Source organism: Oikopleura dioica, chromosome 2 (assembly GCF_907165135.1).
Source record: "Oikopleura dioica chromosome 2, OKI2018_I68_1.0, whole genome shotgun sequence".
NCBI classification, from domain to species: domain Eukaryota; kingdom Metazoa; phylum Chordata; class Appendicularia; order Copelata; family Oikopleuridae; genus Oikopleura; species Oikopleura dioica.
The window spans coordinates 14,007,534-14,023,083 of NC_137292.1; the positions used below are offsets into that span (position 1 = coordinate 14,007,534).

Here is a 15,550-nt window from a genome sequence, read left to right on the forward strand (position 1 = left end):
TCCGTGCTTCAGACAGTAGGAGTGCGACTGTATCAATTCAGAATACTGAGAGATCGATAAATATTTGAGCCGAGCTTCTTTCTGATCCGATCATTTGCTCAGGTTAAAAGCGTAATCACGTAGAATTTATGCTCCAGGGAGACGTAAAATTCTATGGCGCGAAAATTCAATTGAATGAAAATGCCACTCTTTTTCTTTAAATTATGATCTGCTGCTGAGTTAATTTTCCAAATTGAAAGACTAAATGAAGAAAAAAACACTTTACGGCTCCTCTGATACGTAGGTAGTAAGTAGGCTTGTGAGTGTGGGGTGGTGCGAGGCGCTGCCGTGCGCTCCCTGCCTCAGCCCTTTCCGAGGAGGAGAGTCAGTCCGTCTTTAGGGCCCAACCAAGCCAGGTCTCGACTTTTAAATATCTTAGAATTACAGTGCTCACATTTTACAAGTTCCACGGTGGTTATATATTCAACGATAGTAAAACAGATTATTAATCTGAATACACATAATCTAAATTTAAAAATTGGACATATAATGTCCATAGAACCTACATCCTTCGCTTAGCGTCATACCGCGTAGAATAAACCAGTTCTCGTCCGATCACTGAAGTCAAACTACGACGGGCGGGGTTAGTACTTACATGGGTGACCGGTTGGGAATACCTCGTGCGCTAAGCATTTTTAATTTTTTTCAAAATTGGAAAGTCCTTTTTCCTGCAAAAACACTTCCGCATAAAATCGCTGATGAATCAAGTCATCTTTCATTTAAGAAAGTCACAGTATTTGCGTGAGGTAAGCATTGAGAGTGAAGGGTGCTTGGCGGGGCGGCGTGTCCATGTCAAAAAGCGCCCTCTACCGCGCGCTTTTCTGAAAAGAGGCCGAAAATAGGAGCGTGCAGCGACAAAACGACCTCGAAATCAAGCACCCTCTCTCTTTACTCATCCCATTTTTGAGTCCGATTTCGATTGTCTAACAGGTAAGAATCGTCTCCATGCCTTCTCTCTCCTATCCCTCTCGCCTCTTACAACACAGAAAATGACACACTCCCTACAGGATCACAATCCGTCACGTGTACTCACTCCGAACTTGAAAGCTTTAGTCGCGCTTATGTCTGCCTGAAGGCGTACGTGACCACCTTCAGTTAGAAGTTATGAAGCTCCGGGTATTTCAATGAAAAAGCTGGAAAAATAACTTGCACAACCTTAAAAAAGCGCGTCCAGCCCTACGACGTGTTTTTTCATAAAAGTGGAAGTGGGTTTTTGAAATACGGGAAACTTGAAAAAGCACGTCGTTGGGTTGTTCATCACAGTGGGTGAACTTTTATCAAAGATGTTTTTGTTTGTGAGAGGCGAGAGGGATAGGAGAGAGGGCATGGAGACGATTCTTACCTGTTAGACAATCGAAATCGGACTCAAAAATGGGATGAGTGAAGAGGAGGGGTGCTTGATTTCGAGGTCGTTTTGTCGCTGCTCGCTCCTATTTTCGGCCTCTTTTCAGAAAAGCGCGCGGCAGAGGGCGCTTTTTCTCAAATGTTACGCCGCCCGCCAGGCAAGCTCAAATCGAAATGCTTGCCTCACGCAAACATGGTGACTGTCTTCAATGATTGTTGACTTGATTCTTCATCACTTTTGCGGTATTAGCGGTGCAAAAGTTACCATGCAGAAAAAATGATGCTACTCATTTGAAAAAGTCAAAATGCTTAGCGCACGAGGTATTCCCAACCGGTCACCCATGTAAGTACTAACCCCGCCCGTCGTAGTTTGACTTCAGTGATCGGACGAGAACTGGTTTATTCTACGCGGTATGACGCTAAGCGAGGACCGCTGGATGAAGCCAACTTATAAAGCAAGTTTCTAAATCAGTATTTTAATCATTGAATATCGCAAACATTTTCATTTGGTCTGTTTCAAATCACGTCTGTTGACAGCGCTAAAACCCAATAATGAGCGGAATAAAGTCGCTTTTTCGCCTCTCAATTTGTCTGCGAATATATATTCTCCTTCAATATGTCAGGGAGAGAACTTCAAGCGTGGCAGATCGGACAGTTGTTTCTATCGTCTCAAATATTCAACACTCACTTGTTCTTAAATAATTGACTTTGTGCGATCTCTCGACGTTCCTTAGGTCCACAAAAAGAACCTTGTTGTAGTTGTAGTCATAGTTGTCGTAGTTGTCGTCGTTGTCGTCGTTGTAGTCGATGTTGTCGTTGTCGTAGTAGTTGTCGCTGTCGCAGTTGTTGTCATTGCAGTAGTGGTTGTCGTTGTCGGTGTAGTCGTTGTCGTTGAAGTCGTTGTTGAAGATGGTTCTACAGTTGAAGAGACTTCAGAATCACAATTTGCTAGCATACAGCTTTGAAAGAGTTCCCAAGCGTTCGCATAACAAAGCGGAATGAGGTTTTCATCTTCAACATTTTTGCATTTTTCCTGCTCCCTCACATAACGGGTTTCACACTCACTCTGGCAATGACAGAAATCTGAGCAAGCATGGTGACGATCGTTTGCATCGTGAATGCATTTGTTATGTTCGGCGTGGTTATTTTAAGAGCAATAATTTTTTTTATTCTGTTTCTTTTTCTACCTCAGTTCATGGCAATATTCTTGATCCAGTTTATGCTGGTTGCACGCTGCCTTACAATCAACGCATCCTTCCAAGCAAGAAGCAACATCTTGACCCTGTTGACATTCATATTCGCATAGAGAAATGTGAGCTCGATGCCTTGCTTCAATTTGAATACAGAGAAAAAATGGTAAAAGACGCATTTTCTCTTATGAAAAAATCTAAGTTAAAACTGGAACGTACGTAAAAATTTGTTACTCTCGTCGAATAGCATTAAAATTTGCAAGTCTTTAAAATTAATAGTGGAGACCAAGGTCAGACTGTGTGAATGCACTTTCAATTTTCATCGATATCAGTGATTTTTCACCATTTTTTTATTCAAAAGGCAAGTATAATTTTTAACATTGTGTTTCACAAAGATTGTTTTCTGATCCTCGCAAACAGATTCGCAAATCACACTTGGTCGAAATTTTACTTTTGTCGACTTTTTCCGTCATGAATCTGATTTTTGTCGTTTCGTAGAAGGGAAGACCTCTGAAAAACAAAATTAAATTTGCACTTTATCAAATTAATATACCCAGAAGGTAAGGCATTGACCAATTTAATCGCGGGGCAGAAGTCTTCTACGATTTGCTTTTCTTTCATCTCAACACCAGAATGATCGGTCATTACGCAGCTTTCAACGCGGTACTCGAGGAAAGATGGGACCGATTGACTTTGTGCGCTGATTTCAATTGTGTACTCCTCCATTTCTCCCTTTTCAAGTAGCTCAATGTCAAAGATTTTCGAATTATCTGCCATGTGTTCTTGGTCTTCGTCATCGCTTGAGAGATTCAAACTGACGAGTGAGTTGACTTTTGAATTGCAGGTAAAACTTTTTACTTCGCCATTGAACATAAACGAGTTTCGATAGCTGAAAAAGCCATCATCGTTTATGAAGACTTCTGTTAAACACTGTTCAAACGGAACTTGAATCATCTTAATTTTGATAAGAAAATTATACAAAAACGAGTCTTACCTTTTGCCCTGGCGGACCTCTTCTCACTCTCATGCATGAAGGAATGATTTCTTCGATCATCTCACAGTCCATCTCTGGAATTTGCAGGATGCTGTTTGACAGTGAGCAAGTGACAAGCGCATTTTCAAGGGAGCATTGCTTTGCTTGCTCTAAATTCTTGGCTGCAATGAGGGGAAAAAAATTCGTCAAAAAATTCATCTTCTCTTTCTCTTATCAGAAGAGTTGGGTCTAGCGACTTTATATAGCCTGAGCTTACGTATTAATTCAAATAGCGGTTTCGAGCACTTATCTAAGAACCGCAAAAGCGGGTTGAAACGACTACTCTAATGCCAAGGAGAACAAAAAATAAGCATCTTAGATGATCATTAAATTTATTCTTGAGTTAGCTTTTTGAAAAATGTAGTTATCTTCTGATTGCAGATAATAGCAGCCAGCAGGCTTGGTTTTGCCTCCCATTCTCTTAAAAATGGAATAAGCTTTTTATACATCAGACATTTTCCTACCCAAGAACCATTTCGTATCCATTTCTAGTGTAAAAACTTGTAGCTGGATAGTTACAAACTGAGGCTGTGAAAAATAAATCCGATCCATCTAGTTTTGCTCTTTTCTCGACTTCTTCCAGTAACACCTTTCCGATTCCTTCAAAATGAATATAAAGAGAGAGTAATAGAATATTATCGCAAAATGAATTTTGATTTTAATAATTGTTGTTCAAAGGGTCATATGTAGTCAATCTTCGGGGTATAGAAAACTGTTTCTCCCTAAACCTACTCCTAACCCGGGGGCTTCGCCCCCCCCGGGACCCCCCAGATAAAAAAGTACACAGTTCCTAACCCTAAGGCCTAATCCAGGGGGCTTCGCGCCCTTGGAACCCCCCCTAGCACTATCATTTAGCCCGGTTACGTAACTTACCCCGAAGATTGACCGCCTATTTCGGTTCAAAGTTCTTTCTATTCATTCCTGATCGTCTCGCGGAAGGCTTCACGGACAGCGAAAAAAGCTCCCAACACCTTCTTGGCAATTTATTACTATTCCAGTGCGTGTAATTTTCAACAAATGTTTGGTAGCAAGCAGTTCCCAGAATATCCCCACTAGAAGTATCCTCAGCGACGATGAATCGATCCCCATAAACGTCAGTTATCGCGTCCATATCCTTTCGACTTGCCACGTAGTATGCATTTCCCCATTTAGCTCGCATTTTAACTGATTTAAAATCAGTGATTTTTAATGAAATAAGTGAAGCTAAAACTTACTGTAATATATCCAAGTTGCAGCTGCTAACAGTCCAATAATGGGAAATCCGAAAGAATATCCAGCTATTGTCAGAAATAGAGATACGAAAATAAAACCAGGCTTGACAATGGCTGAGTACTATTTTTCTAAAATTCTCGTTTTACGATAAAGCCACTTTTCCTGCCGAGAATTATGCTCCCACCAAAGACGGGGCAAATCTTCCATTATTCCTATCAGCCAAATCCTCTTGCATTCCTTTTCGTCACTTTTTCGGACTGCTCGCAGGCGAAAACTTTTCATATTTTTAACGCAGTTCGGCGCTTTTCTTGTGTTTACGAACTTTTAGTGACGTAACAATGACAAGTTCTGCGAGATGCGAATTTAAATTGACTGCTGATTGAAGACAAAATGAAAAGGAAGCAGATTTAGATGAGTTGTCATCAGTTTTATTTGAACATTTGGGAAAAGAATGGAGCAAAGCAGGAATTATACAAAGGAATCGACAGGAGAAATCGACCATTATGGTCTAGCAGAACTGGCGACGGATTATATGAATTTTCAAGCGTGTAAGCGAGAAATATAAAAGGAAATTCAAAAGAAAGAAACTTTAAAGAATCAGTCTTTCGAAAAGAGAAAAATTACTCCTCAGAGCACATTCGGTTCTTGAATTGTCGGTGGAGCTTGTTGAAGTGTCGCACGAGTCTGTCAGCGGCAGAGTTTCCGAATCCGGCTCTTGTGCAGGCCCATTTTCGAGAAGCTGAGACGAGAGCGCTGTTGATTTGCGAAGCAAGCTTGCAGTTGGTCATTCCATCGAAGACCTGGAGATCCTCGGCTTCTTCCTCTGGCTCGTCGGATCCGTCGCATCGGTACTGTCCTTCGTTAGTATGGGAGTCTAGTTCGCCGATTCTCTTGATCATCTTGTTCATGTATTTACGAGTGAATCTTGTTTTCTCGAGTTGGTCGTTGAGTCGCTGAACATTAATTTAATCAAATTCATCAAGAATAGAAATTAAATTTAAAAATGAAAAGAAAACTTACGTCTAAATGTCCGTTGACTTTTCGCATTCGGATGGTGTATTGAGTATTGACTTGTTTCCATGCATGCAAGTCGACGCATTCGCCGTCGATCTCTTCCCAGCCTTCGCCGTCGCAAACGCATTCATATGATCCCTCGGTGTTCTGGCATGAAGCTCCGTCAGCGCAAGGGACAAGCATAGAGTCTCCGATCGTAACCAATGTGAGAGATGCCTCAATGATATCGCATTCATTGACATCAGCGCAGCTTCCATCGACCATTTCGTAGCCATCGTTGCAAGTGCAAGCACCGTTGTGGCAGAATTCTTGTGCGCCGTCGCAAACGAGTGTTTCGCAAGCATCGACAGCAGTGCAAGAAAAGCCATCACCGGTAAAGCCATCGTTACAGGCACATGTGTAGCTAGCGGTGGTATCGGTGCAAGTTGCGTCGGCGTGACAGTCGTCGCTTCCAAGAGCACATTCGTCAACGGCTGCTGCAGCGGTGGCAGCGGCCGCTGCAAAATCTTCAAGATTTTCGACAATGTCTGTGAATTGTTGAGCGATGGATCCAGCCGCTGGAGCAGTCTCAAGAACGTCGGGGCAACCGTATGCGCTAAGGCGATCGTAGTCTGCAGCATAGTAGGCGGCGTTTTTCACGGAGAAAAAGATTTTGTTTAGAGCGTAGTCTGAACAAGTGAGGAAATGGACAGTATCTTCTTCGGGATAGTAAGAGTAGATTCCATCCTCCTGAGTCGCATCGGTTCCGTAAATGTAAAGATTATTGAGAGATCCACCATCAGGCACGGATGTTGGTGGTGTTCGTGAGCCCTGGTAGCCGGTCCACGACTCCTTCGTCCAAAAATTGACATCTGTTGCGACGATGATCGTCTTTGCAGAATCTTCTGCCCAGTTCATTGCATCAGCTGCTCTCGTCCAGATCAAGCCGCCGAGAACATCCTCTGGGAGATCACCACCGTACCACATATTTCCGAGACGGGTCATGCAATGATTGTATACGTCGGTGATGTCGTCTTCAGTGAATCCACTAACGTCTTCCAATGGCATTGGGATGTCGAAGAAAAGCGGGGATGTTGAAGTGAACTCTGTTGTGGAGAAAGTTCTATCAGAGTACAGGGAGATACCGAGTCGGAAGGTCTCGTCTGTTGCGTTTCTTCCAAGCTCTTGGAGTTCTCTGATTGCGTCTTGCACACCGGTGCATGCATCAGAACGGTAGTAGCCGTATGAGCCAGTTCCGTCAATCATCACTACCATATCGTGGACAATCTCGATCGGCTCCGTGCCGACGCAAGTTTGGATTCCCTCATCATCAGTGACAAGGTCGTAGCCTTCAGCGCATTCGCAAGTGTAACCGATCGGCTGGTTGAGGCAGGTATGTCTGGAACCTCCGCATCTGTCTTCACCGGCGTCGGCGCATTTGTTGTTCATTTCACAACCGTGGTAGGCGTTCATTTGGAATTGATCTTCTGGTGACATCGGCCAAGTTCTCGAAACTGGAGCCCGGATTGATGGATCACTCGCAAGGCCGATGGTTGGAAGTCCGTCAGCTTCGATTCCGGAGTAGTAGTGGAGAATCGAGTTGAAATCGTAAGGACTGCCAAGGTCTTCCCATTGGCCGAAAGAGAGCTTTCCGTAGTTTCCATTGCTTGCTACGTTGGCGTGAATAGAGATCCAACTGTCTCTATCAGCTCGCTGATGCTCGTGAAGAAATCCCAATCGATGCATGAACTCGTGGTTGACTGTTGTTCCGCTGTTCCAGGTGTAGCAATCTGGTCGCATGGTGATTCCGTTATCTCCTGACCATCGACCGACACCGGATGAGCATGCTCTGGTAGTGACGTCCCAGTTGACTCGAACCACGGAATCGTAGTCACCCTTCTCAGCTTCTGTGATTTGCTTGAGCTTGACACAGGTGAGTCTTTCGAAGTGAGCGACGTTTTCGTTGATTCCTTCGATGGACATGGCTCCCGTGTGCGAGCCGTAGACAAGGTCCTCATACCCGTCTGGGAAGTAGTATGGGACAATGTATCTGTTCTGATCGGGGTCCCACATATTTGTCCATTTTGTAACGAGTCCCTAAAGTTGAAAATTATAATAAAGATTTAACATTTCCCGGGGCGCTGCGGAGCTAAATTCTAGCGGTGGGTCTTATCATAGGTCAACGTGAACTTACATAGGCACCACGTTCATCTTCTTTGTCACAGTCATCTTCGATGATCATAGAAGGATCGACTGTGTAACCTTGGCTTTCTAGGTATGCCGCTTGGCACTGATTCAAGAAAGTATCATCGAGTTCTGGTCGGTTTTCAGCATTGACTGCCGTAGCGACTAAAACAGAAGTAAGGACTGTTCATAAAATATAGAGCGATATTGAGGTGACTGATAGCTATCGAAAAGAACGGTAACGGTTACCCTAACCCGTCTACTAATGAGAAAAAATACTATAGATTTTATTCATAAATAGAGTCTAGGTCAAGAAGCGCTTATAAAAAGCGACCCTGGCTCTTTCTGACTGCTTTGTCAGTGAGGACTCCAAATCTGCGGTCAAAATAGAGTAGCCTCTAACAAACACTAGTCTGCTTGTCTAACGCTTATAGTCTGAACAGACTATCTGAGCCGCTTAAAAGCTTCTCAGAATTTCTGAATCAGAAATAACGATGGAATTTAGCCTACCCTGGCCAAATTTAGGCTGAAATCGCGAATCCTAATGGACTTGCAATTTTCGGCCTCTGATTTTTGTCTAAAAGCTTGTATCGTAAGGATTTCAAACCGTTTGGTTTTGAATCTTAGATTATGTTTCAAGTACTATCTCGGGTAATTTACTTGAGTTATATATAATTTATAATGATATATGATGATTTGAATATATGGTGATAGGATATAACCTGCAAGGAATTTGAAAAGCTTCATTTCTTTTCTTTTTTTTTGCTTAGTAATCGAAGCAAATGATGCTGAAAGTAACTTTAACAGTCGTTTAAGTACTTTCGTAAACGTCTGGTGCGCTAGCGCTCGTGAGCCATAACACCGTAAAATGCGCCAAATGAACTTAGAGAGTAAGAATCAATCTGCCTCTCCCACAAAAATCGAAAAAATACAGCATATTTCGATAGAACTCAGCTGGCACTTACCCACAAAGCGCAAGCATCTTAAAAATCAGACCTTTTTTTTGCTCCGTGTCACAGATGTAGATTAGCCGTGACCCCTGGTTTAGCAACACTTCTATCGACGATAAAAAGAGAAAAATCCGGAATCTAAATTTGGAATTTATCCGTCACAAACCTTCGAAATTGGGGCCTTTTTCTGAAAAATAAAACCACGGAATTTCTTTCAGCCGCTTCTTTTAGCCGCTTTCAGCCGCGGTCCACTTCGGGATGTGGTAGCGAGCGCGATTTTTTTTATCAAGTGAAGGGTAAGCCGCGGCAACGGTCCATTTGGAGATGTGGTGCGTGGGATCCAGCTCAGGATGTGCCATAGTAATTTTACGTCGAAAGAGTTTCTCTCTGAATTTGATGATCATTAATTATAAAATAACTACGAGAAGCTAATTTATTGAGAGAGTGTGGTATGTGATTACAGTATTGAATTACACGTCTTCTAACTTATTATATTGCTATAAGAATGGATGATATATTGTTTGACATGACATTAATAAGAATAAATTTTTCGCCTTAGAAGCGATTTTTCGACGACAAAAAGTGTCTAAAAGATAAGATTAAATGAGGACACATTTGGACACCACCTCATTTACATGATAAAAGCTGAAATTAGATGTCATGTATAAAAAGTCCTTGAAGCACAGTTTATTTTCAAGTTTGCGGAATGAGATTTAGAGAGCTCTTTCTTTTTCATGAATTTAAAAGGTTTCCAAGTCTTTCAGAAAGCTTGAAAAACGAGAATTTAATAAAAGCATATCATCGAAAAGTGGCTAAGAACCTCAGCTTCTCTCCGGTAAATAAGATCAAAATCATCCTTGCAGTTGAGTAATTTTTAAGCTTCGAATCATCCGACAGCTGAGCTTCTTCCGTTCCTTACGTTCTCTTATTTTTACGTTTTCATTATTCGGTTTCGTCGAATATTTTTCGTCACAGTTGACTATCTGGCAGACAAATAGGGTCCACGATGTTTTGAGTCTTGTTGGAGCAGTTGGCTATCTCAGCCTAACTTATTCTTTGGACTCGTACTATTCAACACTTGATTGTGCCGCGAAGGAGATTCTGCCCTGGAAGTGTCCTAGCGATACGAACAATGAACAGAGTCGATGCTCTTTGTAAGAATAACCGAGATATAACTAGAGTAAATCACTAATAAATCGATTTTTCTGGGCTTAGTAGGGTGGGCATATAATACAGTTTCGGAAAGTCCAGGAGCTGCGGATCATTGTGTCTTCGGTGGTACCTTAATGCCCTCAGGGTGCAAGATCACCCCCTAATATCAAAAGTCGAAATGATCCCTAGCTCCTGGGCTTTCAAAAACTGTATAATACCCGTATGTGCCTACCGTACTATGCCCAGAAAAATGTCGAAATATTAGAGATTTCCCCTTAGATACAATCGAGATGATCATGGGATTTTTCAGGTCGAAAGCTCTTTATGGTCACATGCTCAAGAAAAATGAATTTAAAAATTTTGTTTTGGCTTTAAAAATATTTTAAATATTAATGATGTCACTTAAAACATGTCAAATTATATTCTGAAATTTACGTTTTAGGCCCGAAATCCCCTATTGTTGATAACACTTGTTTCGCTCAACTACAACATTTTTTATGAATTTTTTCGTGGAAAAATGAAATACAATTCACGCATTTTTAAAGCCGAAAAGACTGTCCATCGCTCCAGTTCAATGAATTTGACGATTTCTTTCCGCCTTTTCAACTGTTAAAAGGACACGGTCTTGATGTTAGTTTATCTCAGGTACTCTAAGACAACTCAGAAAATAAGCACGATCGTAAGAAAATCAATCTTTCCATAAGAGTAGGCACTTTTTCGCACTTGATCGTTAATTTCGCTCGACCATTGAACATCCCTTTTTTCAAGATAAACGGAGAACGTTGTAGTGCAACGACTATAAAGCTTAGAGGCTAAACATTATCTGCTTCCCCTCGATCGGAATTCGTATCATTCGGTATCAACGTGCACTTTCACGTGCTCCCCTTATCGCCCTGTTGCTAATAAGCTAATTCTTCGGGCAAAATTGTGCAAACTAGACAAATTAATCCGAATAACACCAATTTTTATTTTCGTTCAAGTTGAAATGAAATGTTGTTTTTTCAACGAAAACGGCGACCTTGACGAACTTCGACGTACTACCCAACAAACGTCATAAAGTTTGGTATCTCTCTATGCTGTATTTGACCTGTTGTATTGTTCAGCGAAGTAAACCACATAATTTTTGGGTAACCAAAAACTCTACTCAGCTGAAGTGTCTTCATCAATTAGCTGACAGCATGTAAATAGGACATTTAAAGGACATAACATCGTGTTGCGGGCACGTTGCATGATGCAACATGATTCCTCAACGATCGACATACCGCTTTCCCAGACCAAGTAAATTGACCTAATGCCACCTTGGCAATGTGGTCCCGCCAAAATCCGATGACCCGGTCCGTCATCTAAAAAGACGATTTCGTTAACTCAGAGTTTTTACTAACCAAGATCCATTGTAAGAAAATGAGCGGCCGCTTATTTATGTCGTCCACTTCTTTGACCGTTTCGTCGATAATTTGGTCACCTCGAACTTTGTCTTTTCTGAAATACGATGCGACAACTCAACAGGCGGTTATGTTTACGATTCTCAAAATATGACGACGATTTGCCCTAAATTTGAACGCATTTGTTTTCATAAGAACAACTCAATTATGCTACGTTTTCGAATTTCACTAGAATTATTTTCAATTTGAAACTTTCAAATTGAAAGTGATAAAAATTTAAGAAAACCTAAAAGAACAAACTTTTTCCAACATTTTCTGAGGATTTTGCGAAGATTCCTTCTCATCAGCTGATTGAACACGAAAACGGATATGTAAGTAATATTTTTCATAAGATAGAATAATTAAAGTAATATTTTCTATTAAAATGATTATTCTATAATGTAAATCAGCTGCTTATTTTAGATATCTTGGACTGCTGAAAGCCTAAGGCACAGTTATTTACTTCCTGTTTACAATATGGCCCATATTATTGAGATATTGAGTTGAGGGAGGTATATTGAGATAAGTTATCTGAGATAACGATATCAATGATATCATATCATCGCTACGAAACCTTTTTAGAATCATCTTGACCAGATAGATAAGTACGATAATAGCACGATATAGATTGTTGATACAGTAGATCTGCCCGAGAGGATTCTAAAAAGGTGCGGTTTGATGGGGTTAGCTTATCATTCGCTCGAGCTTTATCGAATTAATGGAAGTAAAGACAAACTCTACCTCAGCACTGACGATCTTTTCGGCGAATACTTGGCAGTTGTCTTAGAGCAGAAACTTCCACGTTCAAACTCGAACTCCAAGTTCTCAGAAGAGGCCGACTCAGATTTTCCTTTTCTGACAGATCATCATCATCACAACTACACGCAGTTACTTGGTTTTTCCGAGATCGAAACAACAAAGCGATTTTTCAAGTATACAAAGAAGTTAATACTCTGACTAAAAAAATTAAGCATAACACGATACATATCTCTACGAAACAAGAAAACCGGATCTTTCTTGCCCTTCAAAATATGGTCTTTCGCTGCGATGACCAGTATCGCCATGCTCTCAGGAGTGTTCCTCCTAGTGTTTATTGGAAAACTGCGAGGAATGAGAAACAACGTAAATGTCCTTGAATGGAACATTCTCATTGCAGCGATGATTTATCAATGCTTGCCCTTCGTTCACAACGGCGACCATTCCACTGCAATTTACTCGTTCTTGCTTCAACTGGAAAACTACACCAAGATTCTATTCCGCATTTTAATGGCACTTCGAATATTTTATTTCATCTCAGCAATCAATTCTTATACGGTAAGAAAAACAAGGATTACTTTAAGGGAACTACCTTCGATTTCCAAAATTGACGAAGTTGCGGAAATCGAAGGTAGTACCCTTAATCAAGAAAATTAAGGATTTCCAATCTCGATTTCACTACCAAAAAATGCTACGAAATCTGGTTTTTATTATTTGGTTTGGCTATGCTATTTCGATTTTATATCATTGGAACTTACCACCGGAAAACGACCCGATCGACGATTCGTTTTATACTGAACACAGGAATTTCGAGTCGACTCGAGAGAAACTGTTCTCCTCCTTCCTTGTCTTTGTGGTTATACGCGGGTACTTCGCTATTCAACAAACTCGAAAGCTGTCGCCAAAAGATCGACCAAGAACCTCAAACATGATTCTCCTCCGTACAACGGAAAATATGCTCTTATTGGCCGGAGGTCATTATATTCTTGTAACGGTGAGCATTTCCTTCCATCTTGTTGAATTTAATCATGCTTAGGTTGCGCCTTTCAAACTTTCCTGCGAAAACATGATGGTGAAAATCAAGTGCCCATATTTGTGCTCCCTGCAGTCTTTCAGGAAAGGAGCTATTCGTGAGACCGGTAGTAGAGCTGTTGTAGGGGCTCATTTCCTCGTCGGAATTCTTTGATGGGAAATTAAAGAATTATTATTACTTGAAATACGTCTAAAGGGGGTGAGGTTGTTGAAAACCAAAATAGCGTGAAAACACTTATTTTTGACAGGATGTTAAGGGTGCATCAGACGCACTGCTTCCCCTTAATTTAAAGTAGAAAGATCTTGTAGCTCGTTAAAGAAATGATGTTGATTCGATGTTTGACAATCTGCAGGGCGCTTTCATCGCATATTTTTCTTCTATTCGCCGCATCGGGAATATATACGTTTGGGTAATTAACCAAAAGTTTATTGAAGAAAATTCTTGTTTTTAGTTCTTCAATTATTTTCATGTGTGCAACGGGTCATTAGTCCTTTTTGCAACAAGAGTTCTTCGGGATCAACAAATTTGGAAAGCTTGAATTCGCAGCTTAGTTACTGGGATCGCCGTCGACTTGACGACATTTTCGACAATGGAAAGACTGTTGCGTATGTCGATGTAAGCGAAGAAAGAAAAGAAGAAATGAGAAACATCATCGAAGTCATTTCAGCAAGCGACAAGCAACGTGCACTGCGGATAATGACTCTTTTGGAAATCATCGACGAGAAACTTCAACGCCACATCAAAGTGCAAATTGAGAAGAAAGAAACGCTCGACAGGGAAATCGAAGGAGAAGAAGAAACAACCTTCTCAAACCTCTCTTCTCTGCGACATCGACCTATCATCCCTTTTGTTGAACAATAAATCACCCTCCTCTTCGATAACATTATAAATATTTATATATAGTACAGTTATTTTTGGATGTTAAAATGAAGACTTCCTACCTGTATTTGAAACGGTTAATTCAAATTTTGAGTTTCTGAAGAATGTGAGTAAAGAAATTCTAGATAAAATCTCCAACGAGCTCTGTCTTCTCCGCGCGATGATTGGCTGTGAGAAAAGAGATCTGACTATTCCGCGGATGAATTTTACGAACTCTCGCTTTTTTGCCAGTAAATAAACCATACTTACCCGAGAATATGTCGGAGAAAAATAATGAGAATGCAGAAAGTGCTGTAGAACCACGAAGATCATCAAGGAGAAAAGTCCCAGTAAAAACTTATCAACCTACAGGAGATTATACTGTAAGTCTTGATTAAAATCTGGCTGATTTTATTTATCAATTATTCTTTTAGGATGTGGCAATGCGAGTGACTGCGAAGGCAACAAAAAAGTGAGTTCTAAGAATAAGATCGGATATTTAAAATCTCCAAAGGAAAAAGAGCGAGTCACTGGAGGATATCTACACGCAGAAATCGGTGAAATCGCCCGTTATAGCGAGTAAAGCCCTGGCTACTATCACGGAGAAGGACTCGCCAGATCCGTTTTCGAAGCTGAAAAGAAAACGATTGATGGTGTTTCCAACGGATCCTTCACATAGAAAAGTAAGAGCAGATCATTTTTTATTTCGGTTTTTATTGAATTATTTTAGCCAAGAAAGCGAAAGCTGACAGAATCAATCAAACGCGCGGCGAAGATTCGAAAAGTCTCTTTGGAAAACGACAAGGATAAAATTTTGAAAGAAAAACTCGAGCAGCTGGAAAAGGACCTCGGAGATATCGAAGAAACTAACTAGACAGTCTCTTCAGTCTTCAACAAACTCCCACTTTACCACAGTCAAAACTGCCACTTTTCACTTTCACAAATTTATCACCTTCAATTACAATTTTCTAAACACATTTATTTTCTGTCTTCGTCGAAAGGATAGTCGAATAGATGGAAGGGAAAGGGGTTGAGCAATAACTTATTTCTAATTCGGATATCAATTGTAATTTATTTTTCTTTTGAAGCACTCTTAGTTCGCGAGGCAGCCCGCGACGAGATTAGATGCCCGGGATAAATCGGCTTTCGGCAACGAGGATCGGAAGTTCAATCTTCATTCCTCAGTCAACAATTTCGATTATTTCAGTAGCAGGGCTCTCGATTGCCATCACCATTTCTATGAACTCCTTCCGGACCTCATCATTGAGGCCCTTTAAATTCTTGTAGCGCTTGACTTTCAGCAACACCTCTTTATCCTTGCGTAAGCGAATGAGATCATAACAACAGGAAAGAATTTCATTTCGTGCACTCGCGAAAGTTATTGC

The 15,550-nt window shown here is 40.9% G+C and overlaps 4 protein-coding genes and 2 pseudogenes across 4 annotated transcripts in view; 2 read left to right on the forward strand and 4 right to left on the reverse strand.

Annotated features, from left to right (window-relative positions):
• LOC145697222 (eukaryotic translation initiation factor 3 subunit I-like) overlaps window positions 1-1,424 on the reverse strand; it is a 28,952-nt gene extending 27,528 nt beyond the window's left edge. The window contains exon 1 of the mRNA XM_081774395.1: window positions 1,382-1,424. The gene's annotated coding sequence lies outside the window, so the exon portion shown is untranslated. The remainder of the gene's footprint in view (window positions 1-1,381) is intronic.
• LOC145700851 (5S ribosomal RNA) lies at window positions 553-671 on the forward strand (annotated as a pseudogene).
• A 265-nt stretch (window positions 1,425-1,689) lies between the features above and the next one.
• LOC145700852 (5S ribosomal RNA) lies at window positions 1,690-1,808 on the reverse strand (annotated as a pseudogene).
• Window positions 1,809-2,928: 1,120 nt separating this feature from the next.
• LOC145698821 (uncharacterized) lies at window positions 2,929-3,762 on the reverse strand. The gene is made up of 3 exons (XM_081776041.1): window positions 3,568-3,762; window positions 3,127-3,527; window positions 2,929-3,083 (listed from the first exon to the last, which is right to left on the reverse strand). The coding sequence occupies exons 1-3, from the start codon at window positions 3,637-3,639 to the stop codon at window positions 2,948-2,950; spliced, it is 609 nt and encodes a 202-aa protein (XP_081632167.1). The 5' UTR covers window positions 3,640-3,762; the 3' UTR covers window positions 2,929-2,947.
• A 1,468-nt stretch (window positions 3,763-5,230) lies between these two features.
• Window positions 5,231-8,779, reverse strand: LOC145697259 (uncharacterized). Its single transcript, XM_081774436.1, has 4 exons — window positions 8,718-8,779; window positions 8,006-8,160; window positions 5,839-7,908; window positions 5,231-5,771 (listed from the first exon to the last, which is right to left on the reverse strand). The coding sequence occupies exons 1-4, from the start codon at window positions 8,740-8,742 to the stop codon at window positions 5,439-5,441; spliced, it is 2,583 nt and encodes an 860-aa protein (XP_081630562.1). The 5' UTR covers window positions 8,743-8,779; the 3' UTR covers window positions 5,231-5,438.
• A 5,592-nt stretch (window positions 8,780-14,371) lies between these two features.
• Window positions 14,372-15,142, forward strand: LOC145699035 (uncharacterized). The gene is made up of 4 exons (XM_081776286.1): window positions 14,372-14,548; window positions 14,600-14,637; window positions 14,680-14,848; window positions 14,896-15,142. Exons 1-4 carry the CDS (start codon window positions 14,444-14,446, stop codon window positions 15,037-15,039), a joined length of 456 nt encoding a protein of 151 aa, XP_081632412.1. The 5' UTR covers window positions 14,372-14,443; the 3' UTR covers window positions 15,040-15,142.
• Window positions 15,143-15,550: the final 408 nt, after the last annotated feature.

Bases quoted from the DNA above. Each gene is read 5' to 3' on its own strand.
- LOC145699035 (XM_081776286.1), top strand. From the start codon at position 14,444: ATGTCGGAGAAAAATAATGAGAATGCAGAAAGTGCTGTAGAACCACGA. The intron at 14,549-14,599 runs GTAAGTCTTGAT...TTATTCTTTTAG, and splicing joins AACCTACAGGAGATTATACT to GATGTGGCAATGCGAGTGAC. The intron at 14,849-14,895 runs GTAAGAGCAGAT...GAATTATTTTAG, and splicing joins CGGATCCTTCACATAGAAAA to CCAAGAAAGCGAAAGCTGAC.
- LOC145698821 (XM_081776041.1), bottom strand. From the start codon at position 3,639: ATGGACTGTGAGATGATCGAAGAAATCATTCCTTCATGCATGAGAGTG. The intron at 3,528-3,567 runs GTAAGACTCGTT...ATCAAAATTAAG, and splicing joins GAGGTCCGCCAGGGCAAAAG to ATGATTCAAGTTCCGTTTGA. The intron at 3,084-3,126 runs GTATATTAATTT...TTTGTTTTTCAG, and splicing joins GTCAATGCCTTACCTTCTGG to AGGTCTTCCCTTCTACGAAA.
- LOC145697259 (XM_081774436.1), bottom strand. From the start codon at position 8,742: ATGAAGCTTTTCAAATTCCTTGCAG. The intron at 7,909-8,005 runs GTAAGTTCACGT...TTTCAACTTTAG, and splicing joins AAGATGAACGTGGTGCCTAT to GGACTCGTTACAAAATGGAC. The intron at 5,772-5,838 runs GTAAGTTTTCTT...ATTAATGTTCAG, and splicing joins AAGTCAACGGACATTTAGAC to CGACTCAACGACCAACTCGA.